Genomic DNA, 20,263 nt, shown 5'->3' with positions numbered 1-20,263 from the left:
GACTTCTTATCGTCAAGCTATTGTTCATCCTGAATGGCAGTTTGCGATGGCAGAGGAGCTTGCTGCTCTTGAGCGCACCGGCACGTGGGACCTTGTTTCTCTTCCTCCTGGTGTTCGTCCAATCACTTGTAAGTGGGTCTACAAGGTTAAGACTCGCTCTGATGGTTCTCTTGAGCGCTACAAAGCTCGTCTTGTGGCTCGAGGCTTTCAGCAGGAGCATGGTCGTGATTACGATGAGACTTTTGCTCCTGTGGCCCATATGACCACTATTTGCACACTTCTTGCCGTGGCCTCTATTCGTCACTGGTCTGTGTCTTAGCTGGATGTTAAGAATGCCTTTCTTAATGGTGAGCTACGTGAGGAGGTTTACATGCAGCCTCCACCTGGATATTCTGTTCCTGATGGCATGGTATGTCGTCTTCGTCGCTCTCTCTATGGCCTTAATCAAGCCCCTCGCGCCTGGTTTGAGCGTTTTGCCTCTGTGGTGACTGCCGCTGGTTTTTCAGCGGGTGCTCATGATCCAGCGTTGTTTGTTCACCTTTCAGCTCGTGGTCGGACTCTTCTTCTTCTCTATGTTGATGACATGATCATCACTGGTGACGACCCCGAGCATATTGCCTTTGTGAAGGCCCGTCTTAGTGAGCAATTTCTTATGTCTGATCTTGTCCCTCTTCGCTACTTTCTTGGGATCGAAGTCTCTTCTACCTCTGATGGCTTTTTCATTTCCTAGGAAAAGTATATCCAGGATCTTCTTGCTCGTGCTGCTCTTACTGATGACCGCACTGTTGAGACTCCCATGGAGCTCAATGTCCACGTCCATGATACTGACGGTGACCCCTTGTCTGACCCGACGCGTTATCGTCATCTTGTTGGGAGTCTTGTCTATCTAGCTGTCACTCGTCCTGATATCTCTTACCCAGTCCATATTCTGAGTCAGTTTGTCTCTGCTCCCACTTCGGTTCACTACAGTCACCTCCTTCGTGTTCTTCGCTATCTTCGTGGCACGATCTCTCACCGTCTGTTCTTTCCTCGCTCCGGTTCATTATAGCTTCAGGCCTATTCGGATGCTACGTGGGCTAGTGATCCCTCGGATCGCCGTTCACTTTCTGCTTACTGTGTTTTTCTTGGTGGTTCTCTCATGGAAGACGAAGAAACAGACTGCAGTTTCCCGTTTGAGTGCATAGGCTGAGTTGCGAGCTATGGCTCTTTTGACGGCAGAGGTGACTTGGTTACGGTGGTTGCTTCAGGACTTTGGTGTTTCTATCACTACACCTACTCTTCTACTGTCTGACAGTACAGGTGCTATTAGCATTGCACGCGACCCTGTGAAGCATGAGCTCACCAAGCATATTGGTGTTGATGCTTTTTATTTGCGTGCTGGTGTGCAGGATCGGGTTATTGGTCTTCAGTATGTGCCTTCCGAGTTACAGTTGGCGGATTTCTTTACGAAGGCCCAGACTAGAGCACAGCATGGCTTCTATCTCTCCAAACTCAATGTTGTTTATCCACCATGAGTTTGAGGGGGGGGGGGGGGGGTATTAGAGTACTATATATATAGCCATGTAGCCTTTTGTATTTACCCCCTTGTATAAGGGGTCTTCTGCATACGTGCACCTGTACATGTATATATACTGGCCTATGGCCTCATGGGAATACAAGTTGCTTTCCTAACACCAGCGACCTTGATTTTTATTTTATTTTTGTCAATTTTCGCATGTAATGGCAGTACGGTCGTTGGGTTTTTCTGTAAATAAAAAATGTGAAGGAATTTTGTGCCAATATGTGTCGCAGTGGTTGACTTTTTCTGCAACTAAAAAAAATATGTGGGTGTTTTTGTAAAACTATCTCTCGTCTACTGCTACCACTCACTAACAAGTGGGACCATACACATGGATACGCCCCATACGCATATTGTGCCGTATCTGCACGCTTGAGTCAAGTTAGATGACCACAAAACCGTATTTTCAAAGTTTATCACCAAACTGAACATGCAATGCAAGTTCTGTGACTCCGAATGATATTATCTCTAAATTATGCAACCTATTTGGTAGATAACTGTAAGGGGAACCCCTACGGTATAAATAAGAATCCAAGTTCGCTTCTATGAGGAGCTGAACCTATTGAATTCATGCACCGACCAACTCATCCAAAAGTCCGAACTGATGGAGGGAGGTGGGCAATATATTTGAACACTCCCCCTCACGTCTAGGCTATTTTAGTCCTTAGACGTGGGATCGATGTAGGCCGCAGAATCGTTTTATTTAATACTGCATTGGCAGGGTCTTGAACTCAAGACCTCTTGGCTCTGATACCATATTGAATTCATGCACCGACCAACTCATCCAAAAGTCCGAACTGATGGAGGGAGGTGGGCAATATATTTCAACAGAACCTAGGCGGTGGGATTGTACATCCACCCCCCAATAAAGTGAAGTAGGCTCACTTGTCAAAGATTTTTATAAAGCTTGTATTTCTTTCGTTCCAAAAAGGCTTTTATTTTTGTTCATGGGCTTATTAGTATTTTATTTAACATCACATAAATTCACTCTCAAAGTAAGCTGTAATTCCTTTTCTGTAGATGTGCTGCCAGAAGTTTGGGTGTGCAAAAGTCGTCAAAAAAGCCCAACCTGGGCAGTTCTTCCGGATTGCCTTCCTCTGGTAAGTGCCTTGATCATGTTCTTAACTTTTATCTTCACCTCTGTGTCTTTTATTTTGCTCATCTCTGAAAAAATGCATGTGGCATAAGATGTGAATCTTGGAGGCAGATAGAGCGAAGGGATATCTGTCATACATCGTTTAGCAGAAGCAGATCATGTCTGATTTAAGTGAAAAATTGAATATACGTTGTCAGCTTCCATCCAACTTCTTACCACAAATTCTGTTTTTATGTATGATGTGTTAACCAATTCTACCCAGAACACCTTTTTAATGCTATCAAACCATTAGTTCTAGGTTTAATAGTACCCAGATATGTTTTCATACATTCAAGAACAAGCAGTATGTTTGTTAACCTGATAGTGCGCTCTTTGCTTTTTCCAAAACCTGATAGCAGTATTTTTTTTGTTTTTTTTTGCGCATAAGCAGTGTTGTTTTTTCACTCTGATGGATACTCTAATCTTGCAGATGAAGCAATATCTGGCTTTTCACAGCACACACTGCAGTCCTTCACCGTAGAGAGGTTGCGTGCACTTCTCCGACAAAGAGGCCTCACAACCAAGGGGAAAAAGGCACATGCTTAAACCTTCTTATTCTGAATTTAAAGTTCGTAGAATTAAAAATCTTGATCAATGGTATAACCATTTGAATTGTGCTTCAAAAGAACTTAGTTGAAATCACATACATCTTGTACATTTGACATCTTGGATATTTCTGAATATGCTCCACATGCTTGAAAATTCATTTTGTAGTGATTTCAGAATATGCGAAGCCATATTCGAACATTCTGACAACCTACCCACTATCTAGCATGCTAGTATGTTTGTGTATTCTGCAATTATTAGCAGAATTTAGCCTCCAAGGTAAAAGTAAATTGGTGGACAAAAACCAAAAATGAGGATGCAAGTATTTTGTTTGCTAGAATAAAATGATGAAATACAAAGTTTTTGGAAAGCAAACTGTTCTGACAGTGCTAGTGATGCTTTTTAATATTGTTGTTTTACATATAGTGACAGCACATCTCGGTTTTTGTGCTATTTCACAGTATTTTGTAGCACGTCACGGTTTTTGTCCTATTTCATAGTATTGTAGCCAGTACGTGTGTTAGAAAAAAAGGAGGTATCACTATTGTATTGTAGTGTGCTCTTGTACCTTTTTATGAATATATTTTGTTTGTGTATGTATTTTCCAGTTTGGAATTGTCATCTCATCCAAATAAACACTAATATTATGGTGGCCTTCCGTATGTAGGACGAACTGATCACTCGCTTAAGAGAGGCGCAGAGTTGATATCAATCTCAAGTTTCTGCCTTGTTTGTGATTGATCAATTGCCTACTGGCACTGTAAAACGTTGCTGAGTTGAATGAATCATCAGGCTTTACTTGTTGACATTTTGTCACTATTGCATATTGTAGGTGTATAACTTAAGGTGATGTAGTGATTTACTCAGGCTCAGGCTATCATGAATTTGACGTCTTGTAGCGAACTTTCACTATATGCTTGTCAGAATTCTTGTTTCATCTTGAATTTTGGATTAGAAATGTGGCGGTCCAGTGTAGAAACACCATTTAATCGCTGATTGCTGTTTTTTTAACCCTGAAACCATAGAACAATAGTGTGATGGTAACTTTCATTAAATAAACGGAAAAGCTATTTTCCTGCCGACTGGCTGTTAGCGGTAGGCATGTACAATCCCGTTCCCCCCGCGATTCAGTGTTGTGTGGAAGAAAAAAATTGCTGGAGCGGGGATCCGAACACTGGTCGTCTACTGCTACCTCAAAGAGGTTAGCCAACCGGGCTAGAATTACTTATTGTGCACCTGAACGCAACTGGACATTTTTATCCTTCTTTATTATGCATTGGGAAAAAGCATTATATCTTCTGATTTTTCGTTTCTCACTAGCGTGTCATGTTATTGATTATAGTGAGAGAGGCATACATGTTTACATCAATTTTAAATACATTTAAAAAAAGTGTTTCACAAAGGGATTAAACTGATGATTTAAGCACTGCCGATCTGATGAATTATGTATAAACAAAGTGGTAGTTTTGACCGGGGAAAAGTTGTTGACAACACACCTTGGATATTTTTTGTAAATGACATGATAATTTACGAAAGGTGGACCAGATAACCTACGCACCCAGGGGCTGGTAACTTTTGATCGAGGAATTCTTTTTGTCGAAACATACCCCGTTAACTTCTATGTAAATAGCATGGTAATTCACACAGCACCGACTTGGTAACTTGCATAAAAACACTGTGATAACTTCCATCTGAAAACAAATATAAACATACTCCCGGTAAAATTTTGTGTAAATACCATAGCATGCCACGCCGGTCCGCAAGCCTCAAAATAGTTAAGTACCAAACATTATGTTATTTACCGATAGTCCTGATCGACTTGACATCTATCAGGTGAGATGCTTGCGGTTGCGATGGAGCTCCCAACTCGCGCGGGGGGGGGGGGGGGGGGGGGGGCATCACCATCACCGCTCGCGCATCCCGACAACTTCTGTTATAAGTAGTATGATAACAGACACATCGCAGATTCGATAACTTAGCTATAAACATCATGGTAACTTCAACCAAAGGAAAAGGTTGTTATAACCAAAGTAACTTTAACCCACGGGGGGTTAAAAAGTTGGGACATTTACATCTATGCCCCTAATTTGTGCCCACTCTCAGATTTACCCCTAATTTCAAAGTCTGCTCAAATTTGCCCCTCCGCCGTTACGTGCACTTGCAGAAATGTCCTTCTGTGCTGTTACCGTCCGCTCAAAGCAGGTCAAAGCCGGTCAAAGGGCTTTGACCGTCCTGAAAAAAATATCAAAAAAATCTAAAAAATCTGAAAATTTCTGAGATCAAAGATACTCAGGTTCACAAGGTGCGTGCAAATTTTCGTGCTGTTTGGGCATTTCAGGAGCTCGTGTCAAAGAAAAACAATAAATATGTAAGCTTGCGAACAGCAAATTCAAAAAAATAGCAAGAAAATTCAAAAAAATATGAAATTTTTTGGCATCAAAGAGGCTATGGTCTACAAGCTGCGTGCAATTTTTTTTTGTGTTTGGACATTGGAGGGGCTTGTGGAGAAAAAAACAAAATTTGGCTCGGTAAAAAACTTGGGAAAAATGACTATTTTGTTTTTTCTTGCTAGAGCTCCTCGCATGTCATTTGATCACAAAAACTTGCAAGCACCTTGTGCACCCAAGCCTCTTTGATGCCAAAAAATTTCATTTTTTTGAATTTTCTTGCTATTTTATTTCAAATTTACTGTTCACAAGTATGCATATTAACTGTTTTTCCTCGCCACGAGCTCCTGAAATGTCCAAATAGTATGAAAATTTGCACGCACCTTGCCCACATGAGTATCTTCGATCTCACAAAATTCTAGATTTTTTAGATTTTTTTTGCTATTTTTTCAGGACGGTCAAAGCTGTTTGACCGGACGGTAACGGCGCAGAAGGGCATTTCTGTAAGGGTACCTAACGGCGGAGGGGCAAATTTGAGCAGGCTTTCGAATTAGGGGTATATCTGATTAGGTGGTTCGAGTTAGGGACAGAAATGCAAATGGCCCTAAAAAGTTCCCCGAGTAATTTTATATGTAAATAGCATGATAATTTACGCTCCGTAAACATGATAACTAAGATACAAATATCGTGATAACTTTGACCCGGAGAAAAAAGTTGTCGAAAACAACCCCCCCGTTTTAATTTTTTTTGTTAATTGCATGATAATTTAGTCACCGCAGTGCCGGTAACTTGCATTCAAACACAATGATAACTTTGATCGAAAAAAAGTATTGAAAAGATACCCCGTAATTTCTGTGTAAATAGCATGTTAATTTACACACTGCAGACATGATAACTTATATACAACACTGTGGTAAGTTTGACCTGGGGGAAAGTTGTTGGAAACATACCCCTAATAAATTTTGTGTAGATAGCATGATACTTTACTCACAATGGATTTCATAGCTTACGTACAAATATCATGATAACTTTGACCCAGGGGAAACTGTTGTTGAAAACATTGGGGGGGGGAGGGGGTGTTGCTGAAAACACACCTCTGATAACTTCTATGTAAATAACATGGTAATATATTGTTATCTGAGTTGATAACTCACGTACAAACACCACGGTAACTTTTGACTAGATGTCCTGATAACTTCTGTGCAAATAACATGATACATGGACAACAAAGCTGATAACTCAATAACAAATACCGTGGTAACTTTTGACCCTGGAATAAAAGTTGTTGAAAAAAGATACCCCCAATAATTTATGTGTAAATAACATGATAATATACGCACACCAGAGCTGATAACTCACGTACGATAACTTTCACTCGTTTTTTCTTTCAAGAAGACATAACCTCGATACCTTTTTGTCTAAATAATACGGTAATATTCGACCACAGACCACGGTAACTTTGATCCGGGGAGAATAAATCAAAAAACATACCCTCAATAACCTCAGCGTAAATGCCATGGTATTCTACGCACCATAGACCTAAGCACTGCATGGTCTGGGACATACCTAAACCGGTCTAGCCAGGCACAATGCGTAATTTTTTGTTTTATATCTGGGTCATGCCATGTCGGCATGTGGACCTCACCTCGTGGCCCAAGGACGAGATCGATCGTAGACGGTGGGTATTGCATAATTTACTTACAATACCATGGTAAATTTTGACCCATGCAAAAAAGTAGTTGAATGTCACAGCCCTAGAATTGTTTGCAGTTAGTTGCATCATGCATCCTATTATTTTCAAGAAACTTGAAATGAGGAAACTGAAAGCCTCAGAAATCAATTTAAAAGAAGGGCAAGAACCCTTTAAATTGCATTCATTGTTTCCAAAATGCCTTCATAAATGTTTGATAATTTTGGCAAGGCTTTGAGACCAAACCAAAAATAGTGAACATTTTTGTGGAATATCTTGGGCACTGAATTTAAATCACTATTCTATTTGAATTTGGAAATATACCCAAATATATATGGGATATATTTCCAATACCTCTGATATGTTTTTTGTGCTTTTGGAGAAGTCCAAGAAGCAATATAAAAATGGTCAGAGAATATTTTGCATTGTTTTGAATTCCTTTGAATCTGCAAAACAGTGGAAAAGTAATAAATAAAACAGAAAAACAGAAAGAAGAGAGAAAGGAATTACCTGGCGCTTACCTATAGCCTAGATGCCCAGCACTGTGCAGCCCAGGAGCTGGCCCAGCCCACCTCCACGGCTCCCTGTCGTCTTCCTCCCCGCGCCAATAGGCAGCGCGCGTGGCCGATGCACGCCGGCACGCGTCGGCCACCTCCTACTTACCTACTCGCCGCTGGAGGCACCCGAGGGCGCCACGCACTCCCCCCCGACCCCCTCGACCGCTCCCCTCTCTCCCTGCCTCGCCTCTCTCGCTCTCTCTCCCGAAGCCGAGCGAGCTCGTTGCCGCCGCTCGCTGCCACCGCGTCCACCGGCCACTCCTCGACCCCTCTCCGTCTCCGGGAGCTCTGCCACCATCTCCTACGTCTCCTCGACGAAGGAAGAAAGCCCAGACGCCCGGAAGCGTCGCCGTCGAGCTCGTCCCCGCCGCATCTGCCCGGAGATCGCCGGCGTCGATCTGCCTCGTCCAAGCCATCCCCGAGCCCACTGACCTACCCTACGGAATCACTGTGAGCCCCTGCGCCTCTTGCCGCTCTCCCCGTCGACGCGTTCGCCCCCTAGCTGCGATACCCACCTTGGCCGAAGCTCGCCGCCGCCATGGCCGTTGAGCCCCACGCTCCCGAGCTTCCTCTACTTTCCCTCGTGGCACCATAGTGCTCCTAGCGCCTCCAGGAGGCCGCCTAGCCACTCCTTTTCCCCACCCGTGCACCGTAGCCCGCGCCCAAACGCGCCCGTAGCTCCGGCCACCGCACTTGTCGCCGTTGCTGTTGCTGCGGGCCGCCCTGGCCACTGCTGCTCGCACTGCTCGATGCGGACGATTACGAGCAACGCGTAGATGCCCTCCACCGTGGGTTTGGTCACCCGTGGGCGAAACCCGAGCCGTTCCGCCATCACTGACCTCGCCGGCAGCTAACTCCGGCTGTGCCGACGTGGCACATCCATTAGCAGCTAATTGCGCCATTAATTAACCTCCGGTGAAACTGACAGCCGGGCCCCACATCCTAACTAACTGGCTAACTAAACTAGATTAAGTTTAATCTAATTACCCTGGACCCACGCGTCAGCATTGACTGTGCTGACGTGTCCGTTGACCGGACCCACCTGTCATTGTCACTAAACAACACTAGGTCACTGACCAGTTGACCCCACTGGTCAGGTTTGACCTGGACCGCTCCTGTTGACCTGCTGAGGTCGGCATGATGTAGTGCTGACGCACTAAATATTTTCTGGGATTTCAAATAAATCAGAAATGATTTTTTTAATTCAGAAAATATCCAAAACTTCTAAAAATCATATAAAATCAATCGTAACTCCAAATGAAATAAATTATATATGAAAAATGATCAGAAAAATCCAATCTATCCATCTGTACTGGTTTCATGCATGTTTAAACAAGTTAACTTGCTGTTCAGTGCAAAACATGATAAAGCACTATTTAAGATCACAAACGAGTTTGAACTTTGAATCTTTGGTTCAAAATAGTTCAAACCCATCTGGTTATAGATGCATTAGTCCAACACACTCATTTTGCCATGTCACATGCATGCATCATATTGTTGCATATTGCAGTGTATTGATTGTGTTACCGGTGTGATCCCCGTGGTAGGTTCTGTTCCCGAGGATATCCGTGAGTGTCCAGTTGAAGCGCAGTACCCCTCGACCACTCTGCCAGGCAAGCAAAACCCCCTTGTTCATTCCGATACAATCCCACTCTCTCGCTTCTGCTCTCTTTTACTGCATTAGGACAACAACGATTCAACTGTTACATGCTGCGGTAGTTGAACCCCTTTCCTCTACATGACCTGTCATTGCCACCGTAAATAGATGAAACCCACTACATGAGTAGGAGTTGTTTGAGCCCTGATGTGCCTACTCATTCATGCTTGTTTGTCATGCCTGCTACTGCTTAGAGTTGAGTCAGGTCTGATTCATCGGCGATGAATTGGAAAGTGGTGAACATGTCCTACTGTGTATGAGCTAAGTGTGTGAACACGATTTGGTAAAGGTAGCGGTGAGAGGCCATGTAGGAGTACATGGTGGATTGTCTCATTGAAGCCGTCCTCAGGAACTGAGTTCTGTGTTTGTGATCCATGAACATCTACTACCACACGTTGGGATCCTTAATTGACCCTCTCGGCTTCTTAACCACCCTTGTCCTCTGTCCAGGAGTTGCAAGCAGTTTCTGGTGTTTGTAGTATGCTAGAGGCCGTGCGCAGCGCTGACCCGAGGGGTGGGCTGTGATGCAGTAGGCACGTGGTCGGCTATGCCGGGCGCCCGTTTGGTGTCGCGGAACCCTGTACACATCGTTCGGGGCCGTATGTGGAAACCTCGGCCGGACTCCCTGCGGATGGAACCTGAATAGGCGATAAACCTGGACTAGAGACTTGAGTGTTTAGGTAGGCCGTGGCCGACACCCTCGTTGGGCTTCCGCTTGAAGGTTGCCGAGTACATGTCATGTAAACGGCGGTAAGTGGTGAGAGCGTGTGTGAAGAAGTTCACCCCTGCAGGGTTAATATCATCTATTCGAATAGCCGCGTCCGCGGTAAAGGACTTTTGGGTTGCCTATAACAGTTCATAGACAAGTGTAAGTGGATACTCTAAAATGCGCAAGATAAGCGTGAGTGCTATGATGGCCTTCTCGTAGGGAGACGGGAGCGGATCCATAGTGGTGTATTGATATGGTGAATATGTGGACTCGTGTGCGCCACCTCAAAAGAGTTACTTGTAGTCATAGTTTAGGATAGCCACCGAGTCAAAGCTGGCTTGCTGCAGTTAAACTCCACCACCCCCTTTGTTGATAATGATGCATATGTAGTTAGTTCTGATGTAAGTCTTGCTGGGTACATTTGTACTCACGTTTGCCTATTTTATGTTTTGCAGAGAGACGTCAGTCTCGTTAGTAGTTCCGTGTGGACTTCGACGTTTAGCATGATACCCCAGCTACGATCTTGTGCCCTCGGCAGGATCTGGTAGATAGTCAGGCTTCTCAGCCTTTTTCATTTGTAGATGTCTGTATTCAGACATGTTAAGCTTCCGCATGTGCTTTGACTTGTATGCTCTGAATGTTGGGTCATGAGACCCATGTTTGTAATATCTTGGCTCCTCGGGGCCTAATGAAGAAATACTTGAGTCATAGAGTTATGCTGTGATGCCATGTTGTATTTACACATATCGAGCATATTGTGTGTATGATTGAAATGCTTGGTATGTGTGGGATCCGACAACCTAGTTGTTTATCCTTGGTAGCGTCTCTTATGGAGAAATGTAGTCTTGTGCTTCCATGAGCCATAGTAGTCCGCTACAGCCCGGTTCACCGGAGTCCTGCTAGCCCAGCACTATTGCTCCGGAACACTTGACTGGCCGGCATGTTATTCACTTCGTTCCTGTGTCTGTCCCTTCGGGGAAATGTCACGCGCTGACATCCGGAGTCCTGCCTAGCCTGCTACAGCCCGGTTCACCGGAGTCCTGTTAGCCCAGTGCTACAGCCCGGATTCGCACGCTGCTGACCGACATGCTCGATGTTGATTCATGTATGCCTGTCCCCGTAAGTTAGTGCCACTTGGGTTCAGGACTAGTCATGTCGGCCCGGGTTCTCTGTCATATGGATGCTAGCGACACTATCATATACGTGAGCCAAAAGGCGCAAAAGGTCCCGGGCCATGGTAAGGCGACACCCGTGGGAATACCGTGCGTGAGGCCGCAAAGTGATATGAGGTGTTACCGGCTAGATTGATGTGACTTGGAATCGGGGTCCTGACAGCGTTGGTATCAGAGCCTGACTGCCTGTAGGATTACCAAGCCAAACTGGTCGAAGTTGAGTCTAGAAATTCTTTAGTTATGTAAGGGAATTGATTGTGGAAGGGAACGTAAGGCTCTTTTTACTCCTTTACCTTATGCCCTTCTGATCTGAGTCATCCTCTTCTTTCCTACGTGGGTTAAGGACTAGGATCTCATCTCTCTATCAGGTTCACGTGTTACTAATCCGTAGAATCTTAGGATTGTTGGTTCCAGGCCTCAGTTCAGTTTCTACTACTTTTAGTATGTTGTCAGTTGAACCAGAACCTTGATATGATGTTGTTAAGTGACTATGCAAATCCTTGTGAATGTCTCAAATATTTTTCTGAGCATTTACAGCCGTTATGCTGTCCGAGTCGTCCCAGGTTTCTAAACAGTCTGATGCATTTGCAAATCCCTTCCTCCCGTTCCTGATGTCCTTTTGGGCCAGATTAAGCACACTAAACGGTCTGTTGAGGTACTCTACTGCCTCGACATACAAGATGGAGCTATTATTATGACCCTAGGTGTTTTAGGGAGTCAGCTAGTAATCTAGCCATGTTTTGTGTTCCCAGCGTGATGATTCTGGCCACCATTCTTGAAAGCATCCCGTGATGCCATTTAGTTAGTAGGCATTCTATTCCTGGGTTCTTGAACCCAAGTTTCACCCTACTTACTTCATGTTAATAGTGTTTGCTAGTTCCTTTAGGATATTAGTAACATTTGCGATAGTCCTCGAGGTCCGTGGTATTTCCTTCTTCCAAATACCATGAACCATCCTTGGCAGAAATTCGTTTGAATCAAAGGATCACAACTAGACTGCTCTTGATGAGTTCTCCATTATACTTGTGACTCTCCAGTTCTACCCTTCTGCATGGGTTATCCGGAAGAAATATGTTGAACTCGTTCGACATGCTAGTCTATGCACCCACAACTCAGAAAATCGTATGTTCCTTTGAGTTGTCCCTCTTTAGTTGTATCCTGACCTCCGTCTATCAAGTGATAGTCATGAATAGTTGTGCCATCGTGTTCGTCGGTGTCTATTATCTTTGTGGTCCGTCGAGCCGTTCTATTTCAGAATGACTAGGAGAAACAAACTCCAGTACCTCATCCATATCCAGGATTGGGTCAAAGCAGTTGTATTCCGCAGATCAAAATGCAACCCAGCTTTTGATTCTGTTCTACCCTGAAGTATTGCCCTCTTGATGTCAGGAATGTCATGATAATTGTACGAACTCTTACAAATTCTTGATGCAGTGATACTCCTCGCCATCATCATTCGCTACTCGGTTCCGTGTTGTTGCAACCGGAATACTGACAAGTGAACCGTGATGTGTGAAATCAATACTCCTAGCAACTAGTTGCTTGGTAGTAAATGGAAAATATTCTCATTCTTAGCGTGTTGGTTATTGAGTCATCATTCTAAGATAGATTGTGCTACCTAGTCCTTATTTCTGGTGCACTCTTCGATCAATGAGTTAGGATTATTCAATCCCTTGCTTGTTTGATCATATCGTCTTGCTCTGAAAAGCAAGATTGTTCTAGAGCTTAGTAACATATCGGTGGTTCGTGATGTTCCGAATATCTTCTCGGAAGTATTACCAGGTTGTCACCTGACCGCTATGTTGAGTTCGTGATCACGTTGGTTTTCCTCCAAACCACCCATTCTCCAAGAATCTGTGTTGGATACCCCTGAGCTAGTTGGTTAAGCCAAACAAAAACTTGGAGAGTTGGAAGATAAAAACTTGTCTGACTTAGTTCATGTTAAGGGATATCTTTTGTGTGTGTGTGTGTGTTGAAGAAAGATGATATCTCCATTGATTGGTCCTCGTGATCAGTTGTTGGATCTATTGACTTGTCAAAACTTTGACTTGAGTATGGGCTATCGTCAAGTCAAATCAGAACCAACGATGTTCGTAATGTTGTCTTACTCGTGGTTGATCCCTCGAGCATACACCATTACATCTTTTGGTCTGACCAATGCTATCACTGTGTTCACATAATGGTGGAAGTCCAGTGATATGGAAATTCCGATGAGTTGCTGTTGAGCCCATCAGCAGCATTTTGTCTCCCCCATGATTCATGTTGAACATCAACCTAGTGTTGAAAACTTTGTAAGCAATGCCTTCGTGTTCCGTTCATGAAGCTTATGCTTGGATGGAAGAAGTGACTTCCTTGAATTCATGTGCATTTGGTGCAAGTTGCCACCGTGAGTTCGAGAAAGATTGTTTTTGTTTCCTCTGGTACCATCCCCAGTCAGTTATGCATGTGCGAACTTATTTTATGGTTTGGTAGATTAATTACCTCCACTCCATATGTATTCCCCAGCACACCAAGCCACTGATTGATTTGTTCAAGGAAAAGAAGTTCTTGAGTGCTAAGTGCTAACCCTTAAGGACCCAAAAGGTACATGCGCATGACTTCGCGCTCCGCAATGATGGTTCGCAATCAAAACTCGGTAGTGTTTCATTGTAAGACTACTATGTGGTCATGCTTGTCTTGGACAACGTGTTCACATGTATGTAGCAGAACCAGCTCATGTTTTGGAGCTTGCTATCGTAGTTCATTTCTCGAGAACCTCGCAACATCATCTCGTCGGTTTGTGTTGCAAACTTTCTTTTCGGACATGTTGAGTCTGAAGTATCCTATCACCAATCAGATCTGAATCTCAGGCAGATATGATGGTTGGAACATTCCCAACGGTTGCATTTTGTTCCCAGCTTGCACAGCCATTGTGCCAATTTCCCATGGGCCGCCCTTCTCAGCAGTTGCTGTCCAAGAACATCTTCAAAAGTGGACTTACCATGGGTCCCATCCATTTCTGATGATAGGCAAAAATCATTCATTGCATTGTCTTCAACAAGGTAGTCCACATCATCCATTCTAGTCCGGGTATGCCATTCCTTTGAACTCTGCCAAACGATTGTTGGTGAATTGCCTTAGGCTGGTATAGAGAGTTTCAATGATCTCCGTATCAAAAGTAATTCTTTTTGCGACATAAGGGGTGATCCTACGGGTCACCCTCCTCCAAGATGTCTCGTTTTGGTGTCATGGAAACTCAACTCCTTGCTACGTTGGCAACCGTTCACCACCCTCTTAGGTGTGGAATTTTTGCCAACCTAGTGAACCTTTGTCATGTGTTTCACACCATCTCTCTGGACGTATGCTTCGTTTCTCAGCTCGAGAGATGTTTCAGCATCTCGCTCCATGAGTTGATCCTGAGTTGTTCGATCTTCGATAAGATCGATCCTTCTAGAGTTCTCCCTTTCCTCTCGTTGTCATGTTGGTTGGAGTTCTCAGAGCAAGGCATCAAGACAAAGATGGTGATTGAATCAACGCCTTTATGAAGTGCAACCTGGATCATGAAGATTATGTTAGTTTGTGTTCCCCCTTCATCTTACCCTACGCTTGAATCTCGGGACGAGATTCTTGTTTAGTGGGGGTGAGTTGTCACAGCCCTAGAATTGTTTGCAGTTAGTTGCATCATGCATCCTGTTATTTTCAAGAAACTTGAAATGAGGAAAGTGAAAGCCTCAGAAATCAATTTAAAAGAAGGGCAAGAACCCTTTAAATTGCATCCATTGTTTCCAAAATGCCTTCATAAATGTTTGATAATTTTGGCAAGGCTTTGAGACCAAACCAAAAATAGTGAACATTTTTGTGGAATATTTTGGGCACTGAATTTAAATCACTATTCTATTTGAATTTGGAAATATACCCAAATATATATGGGATATATTTCCAAATACCTCTGATATGTTTTTTGTGCTTTTGGAGAAGTCCAAGAAGCTATATAAAAATGGTCAGAGAATATTTTGCATTGTTTTGAATTCCTTTGAATTTGCAAAACAGTGGAAAAGTAATAAATAAAACAGAAAAACAGAAAGAAGAGAGAAAGGAATTACCTGGCGCTTACCTACAGCCCAGATGCCCAGCACTGTGCAGCCCAGGAGCTGGCCGAGCCCACCTCCACGGCTCCCTGTCGTCTTCCTCCCCGTGCCAATAGGCAGCGCGCGTGGCCGATGCACGCCGGCACGCGCCGGCCACCTCCTGCTTACCTGCTCGCCGCTGGAGGCACCCGAGGGCGCCACGCACTTCCCCCCGACCCCCTCGACCGCTCCCCTCTCTCCCTGCCTCGCCTCTCTCGCTCTCTCTCCCGAAGCCGAGCGAGCTCGTTGCCGCCGCTCGCTGCCACCGCGTCCACCGGCCACTCCTCGATCCCTCTCCGTCTCCGGGAGCTCCGCCACCATCTCCTACGTCTCCTCGACGAAGGAAGAAAGCCCAGACGCCCGGAAGCGTCGCCATTCAGCTCGTCCCCGCCGCCTCTGCCCGGAGATCGCCGGCGTCGATCCGCCTCGTCCAAGCCGTCCCCGAGCACACCGACCTACCCTACGGAATTACTGTGAGCCCCTGCGCCTTTTGCCGCTCTCCCCGTCGACGCGTTCGCCCCTAGCTGCGATACCCACCTTGGCCGAAGCTCGCCGCCGCCATGGCCGTTGAGCCCCACGCTCCCGAGCTTCCTCTACTTTCCCTCGTGGCACCATAGTGCTCCTAGCGCCTCCAGGAGGCCGCCTAGCCACTCCTTTTGCCCGCCCGTGCACCGTAGCCCGCGCCCGAATGCGCCCATAGCTCCGGCCACCGCACTTGTCGCCGTTGCCGTCGCTACGGGCCGCCCTAGCCACTGCTGCTCGCACTGCTTGATGCGGACGATTACGAGCAACGCGTAGATGCCCTCCGCCGCGGATTTGGTCGCCCGTGGGTGAAACCCGAGCTGTTCCGCCATCACTGACCTCGCCGGCGGCTAACTCCGGCTGTGCCGGCGTGGCACAACCATTAGCAGCTAATTGTGCCATTAATTAACCTCCGGTAAAACTGACAGCCGGGCCCCACATCCTAACTAACTGGCTAACTAAACTAGATTAAGTTTAATCTAATTGCCCTGGACCCACGCGTCAGCATTGACTGTGCTGACGTGTCCGTTGACCGGACCCACCTGTCATTGTCACTGAACAACACTGGGTCACTGACCAGTGGACCCCACTGGTCAGGTTTGACCTGGACCGCTCCTGTTGACCTACTGAGGTCGGCATGACGTAGTGCTGACGCACTAAATATTTTCATGGATTTCAAATAAATCAGAAATGATTTATTTAATTCAAAAAATATCCAAAACTTCTAAAAATCATATAAAATCAGCCGTAACTCCAAATGAAATAAATTATATAAAAAAATGATCTGAAAAATCCAATATATCCATCTGTACTGGTTTCATGCATGTTTAAACAAGTTAACTTGCTGTTCAGTGCAAAACATGATAAATCACTATTTAAGATCACAAATGAGTTTGAACTTTGAATCTTTGGTTCAAAATAGCTCAAACCCATCTGGTTATAGATGCATTAGTCCAACACACTCATTTTGCCATATCACATGCATGCATCATATTGTTGCATATTGCAGTGTATTGATTGTGGTACCGGTGTGATCCCCGTGGTAGGTTCTGTTCCCGAGGATATCCGTGATGTCCAGTTGAAGTGCAGTACCCCTCGACCACTCTGTCAGGCAAGCAAAACCCCCTTGTTCATTCCGATACAATCCCACTCTCTCGCTTCTGCTCTCTTTTACTGCATTAGGACAACAACGATTCAACTGTTACATGCTGCGGTAGTTGAACCCCTTTCCTCTGCATGACCTGTCATTGCCACAGTAAATAGATGAAACCCAGTAGCATGAGTAGGAGTTGTTTGAGCCCTGATGTGCCTACTCATTCATGCTTGTTTGTCATGCCTGCTACTGCTTAGAGTTGAGTCAGGTCTGATTCATCAGGGATGAATTGGAAAGTGGTGAACATGTCCTACTGTGTATGAGCTAAGTGTGTGAACATGATTTGGTAAAGGTAGCGGTGAGAGGCCATGTAGGAGTACATGGTGGGTTGTCTCATTGAAGCCGTCCTCAGGAACTGAGTTCTGTGTTTGTGATCCATGAACAGCTACTACCAGACGTTGGGATCCTTAATTGACCCTCTCGGCTTCTTAACCACCCTTGTCCTCTGTCTAGGAGTTGCAAGTAGTTTCTGGTGTTTGTAGTATGCTGGAGGCCGTGCGCAGCACTGACCCGAGGGGTGGGCTGTGATGCGGCAGGCACGTGGCCGGGTATGCCGGGCGCCCGTTTGGTGTCGCGGAACCCTGTACACATCGTTCGGGGCCGTATGTGGAAACCTCGGCCGGACTCCCTGCGGATGGAACCTGAATAGGCGATAAACTTGGACTAGAGACTTGAGTGTTTAGGTAGGCCGTGGCCGACACCCTCGTTGGGCTTCCGCTTGAAGGTTGCCGAGTACATGTCGTGTAAACGGCGGTAAGTGGTGAGAGCGTGTGTGAAGAAGTACACCCCTACAGGGTTAATATCATCTATTCGAATAGCCGCGTCCGTGGTAAAGGACTTCTGGGTTGCCTATAACAGTTCATAGACAAGTGAAAGTGGATACTCTAAAATGCGCAAGATAAGCGTGAGTGCTATGGATGGCCTTCTCGTAGGGAGACGGGAGCGGATCCATAGTGGTGTATTGATATGGTGAATATGTGGACTCGTGTGCGCCACCTCAAAAGAGTTACTTGTAGTCATAGTTTAGGATAGCCACCGAGTCAAAGCTGGCTTGCTGCAGTTAAACTCCACCACCCCCCTTTGTTGATAATGATGCATATGTAGTTAGTTCTGATGTATGTCTTGCTGGGTACATTTGTACTCACGTTTGCCTATTTTATGTTTTGCAGAGAGACGTCAGTCTCGTTAGTAGTTCCGTGTGGACTTCGACGTTTAGCTTGATACCTCAGCTACGATCTTGTGCCCTCGGCAGGATCTGGTAGATAGTCAGGCTTCTCAGCCTTTTTCATTTGTAGATGTCTGTATTCAGACATGTTAAGCTTCCGCATGTGCTTTGACTTGTATGCTCTGAATGTTGGGTCATGAGACCCATGTTTGTAATATCTTGGCTCCTCGGAGCCTAATGAAGAAATACTTGAGTCGTAGAGTTATGCTGTGATGCAATGTTGTATTTACACATATCGATCATATTGTGTGTATGATTGAAATGCTTGGTATGTGTGGGATCCGACAACCTAGTTGTTTATCCTTGGTAGCCTCTCTTATGGGGAAATGTAGTCTTGTGCTTCCATGAGCCATAGTAGTCCGCTACAGCTCGGTTCACCGGAGTCCTGCTAGCCCAGCACTACTGCTCCGGAACACTTGACTGGCCGGCATGTGATTCACTTCGTTCCTGTGTCTGTCCCTTTGGGGAAATGTCACGCGGTGACATCCGGAGTCCTGCCTAGCCTGCTACAGCCCGGTTCACCGAAGTCCTGTTAGCCCAGTGCTACAGCCCGGATTCGCACGCTGCTGACCGATATGCTAGATGTTGATTCATGTATGCCTGTCCCCGTAAGTTAGTGCCACTTGGGTTCACGACTAGTCATGTCGGCCCAGGTTCTCTGTCATATGGATGCTAGCGACACTATCATATACGTGAGCCAAAAGGCGCAAATGGTCCCGGGCCATGGTAAGGCGACACCCATGGGAATACCGTGCGTGAGGCCGCAAAGTGATATGAGGTGTTACCGGCTAGATTGATGTGACTTAGAATCGGGGTCCTGACAGCGTAACATACCCCTGATAACTTTAGTGTAAGTGCAACACCATGATAAGTTACACACTATGGGCATGGTAACTTTTGGCCTGAAAAAAAAGTCGTCGGAACTTACCAACATGGGATCTTGTTTCGATGCTCTCGTCGTGGCGTTTTTTTTTACTGAAAACGGATTTTAAACCGGAGCGACGGTTTGAGCTACAAAACATTTTGAAGTTTTGAAATAGGGAGAATCTTTTGTTGACATCATCTGTTTTGTCTTTTAGTTTGCATGCATGCATGAAATCATTAATCAAGGCTGGTTGCATGTGTTTCCTCGCAACCACCCACGGGATTAGCTAGTAAGGTTGCATGCATGCGTGATTAGGTAGGAAGAAGGAGTGGAGTGGGTTTTTCTGAAGGAGATCATGTTGAGATTAGGCTTCCAAGAGAGTTGGGTCAATTTTATCATGCAATGTGTTTCTACTGTTGAATATCGAGTTAGATTTAATTCAGAAGAAACTGAGAGTTTTAAGCCATCCAGAGGTTTACGACAAGGAGACCCGTTATCGCCTTATTTATTTTTGCTATGTACTGAGGGGCTATCTGCTCTCTTGTCAGATGCGGAGGAAAGTCGGAAAATTGAAGGTGTGAAAGTGTGTAGAGAGGCACCACCGATTACGAATCTTCTTTTTGCAGATGACTCATTGATGCTGATGAAGGAAAGTATTCATAATGCAGAGGCTTTGAAACCATTCTGGACTCGTATTGTAAAGCATCGGGGCAATTAATCAGTGTTGATAAATCAAGTATATTTTTCAGCCCCAATACAAAAGTGGAAATCAAGGAGCAACTATGTACAACACTCAATATCATGACTAAAGCTCTCAAAATATCTGGGGTTACCGGCTAATGTGGGTATGGATAAATCTGACTGTTTTCAGTATTTGATTGACCATATCATCATGAAGATAAGTGGATGGAAAGAAAAACTTTTATCCGTGGGAGGGAAGGAAATCCTCCTGAAATCTGTTACACAAGCTATCCCCACCTA

The 20,263-nt window shown here is 45.1% G+C and overlaps 1 protein-coding gene across 1 annotated transcript in view; it reads left to right on the top strand.

Moving 5' to 3' along the window:
- Positions 1–4,183, top strand: part of LOC123097102 (uncharacterized) — a 29,053-nt gene extending 24,870 nt beyond the window's left edge. Inside the window, exons 4-6 of the mRNA XM_044518865.1 lie at positions 2,579–2,658; positions 3,124–3,227; positions 3,907–4,183. Coding sequence (XP_044374800.1) covers positions 2,579–2,658; positions 3,124–3,227; positions 3,907–3,945 — 223 coding nt within the window. The 3' untranslated portion in view covers positions 3,946–4,183. The remainder of the gene's footprint in view (positions 1–2,578; positions 2,659–3,123; positions 3,228–3,906) is intronic.
- Positions 4,184–20,263: the final 16,080 nt, after the last annotated feature.

The sequence above is a fragment of the Triticum aestivum genome, chromosome 4D (genome assembly GCF_018294505.1).
Source record: "Triticum aestivum cultivar Chinese Spring chromosome 4D, IWGSC CS RefSeq v2.1, whole genome shotgun sequence".
Taxonomy (NCBI): domain Eukaryota; kingdom Viridiplantae; phylum Streptophyta; class Magnoliopsida; order Poales; family Poaceae; genus Triticum; species Triticum aestivum.
This window is presented reverse-complemented; position numbering and strand designations above follow the sequence as displayed.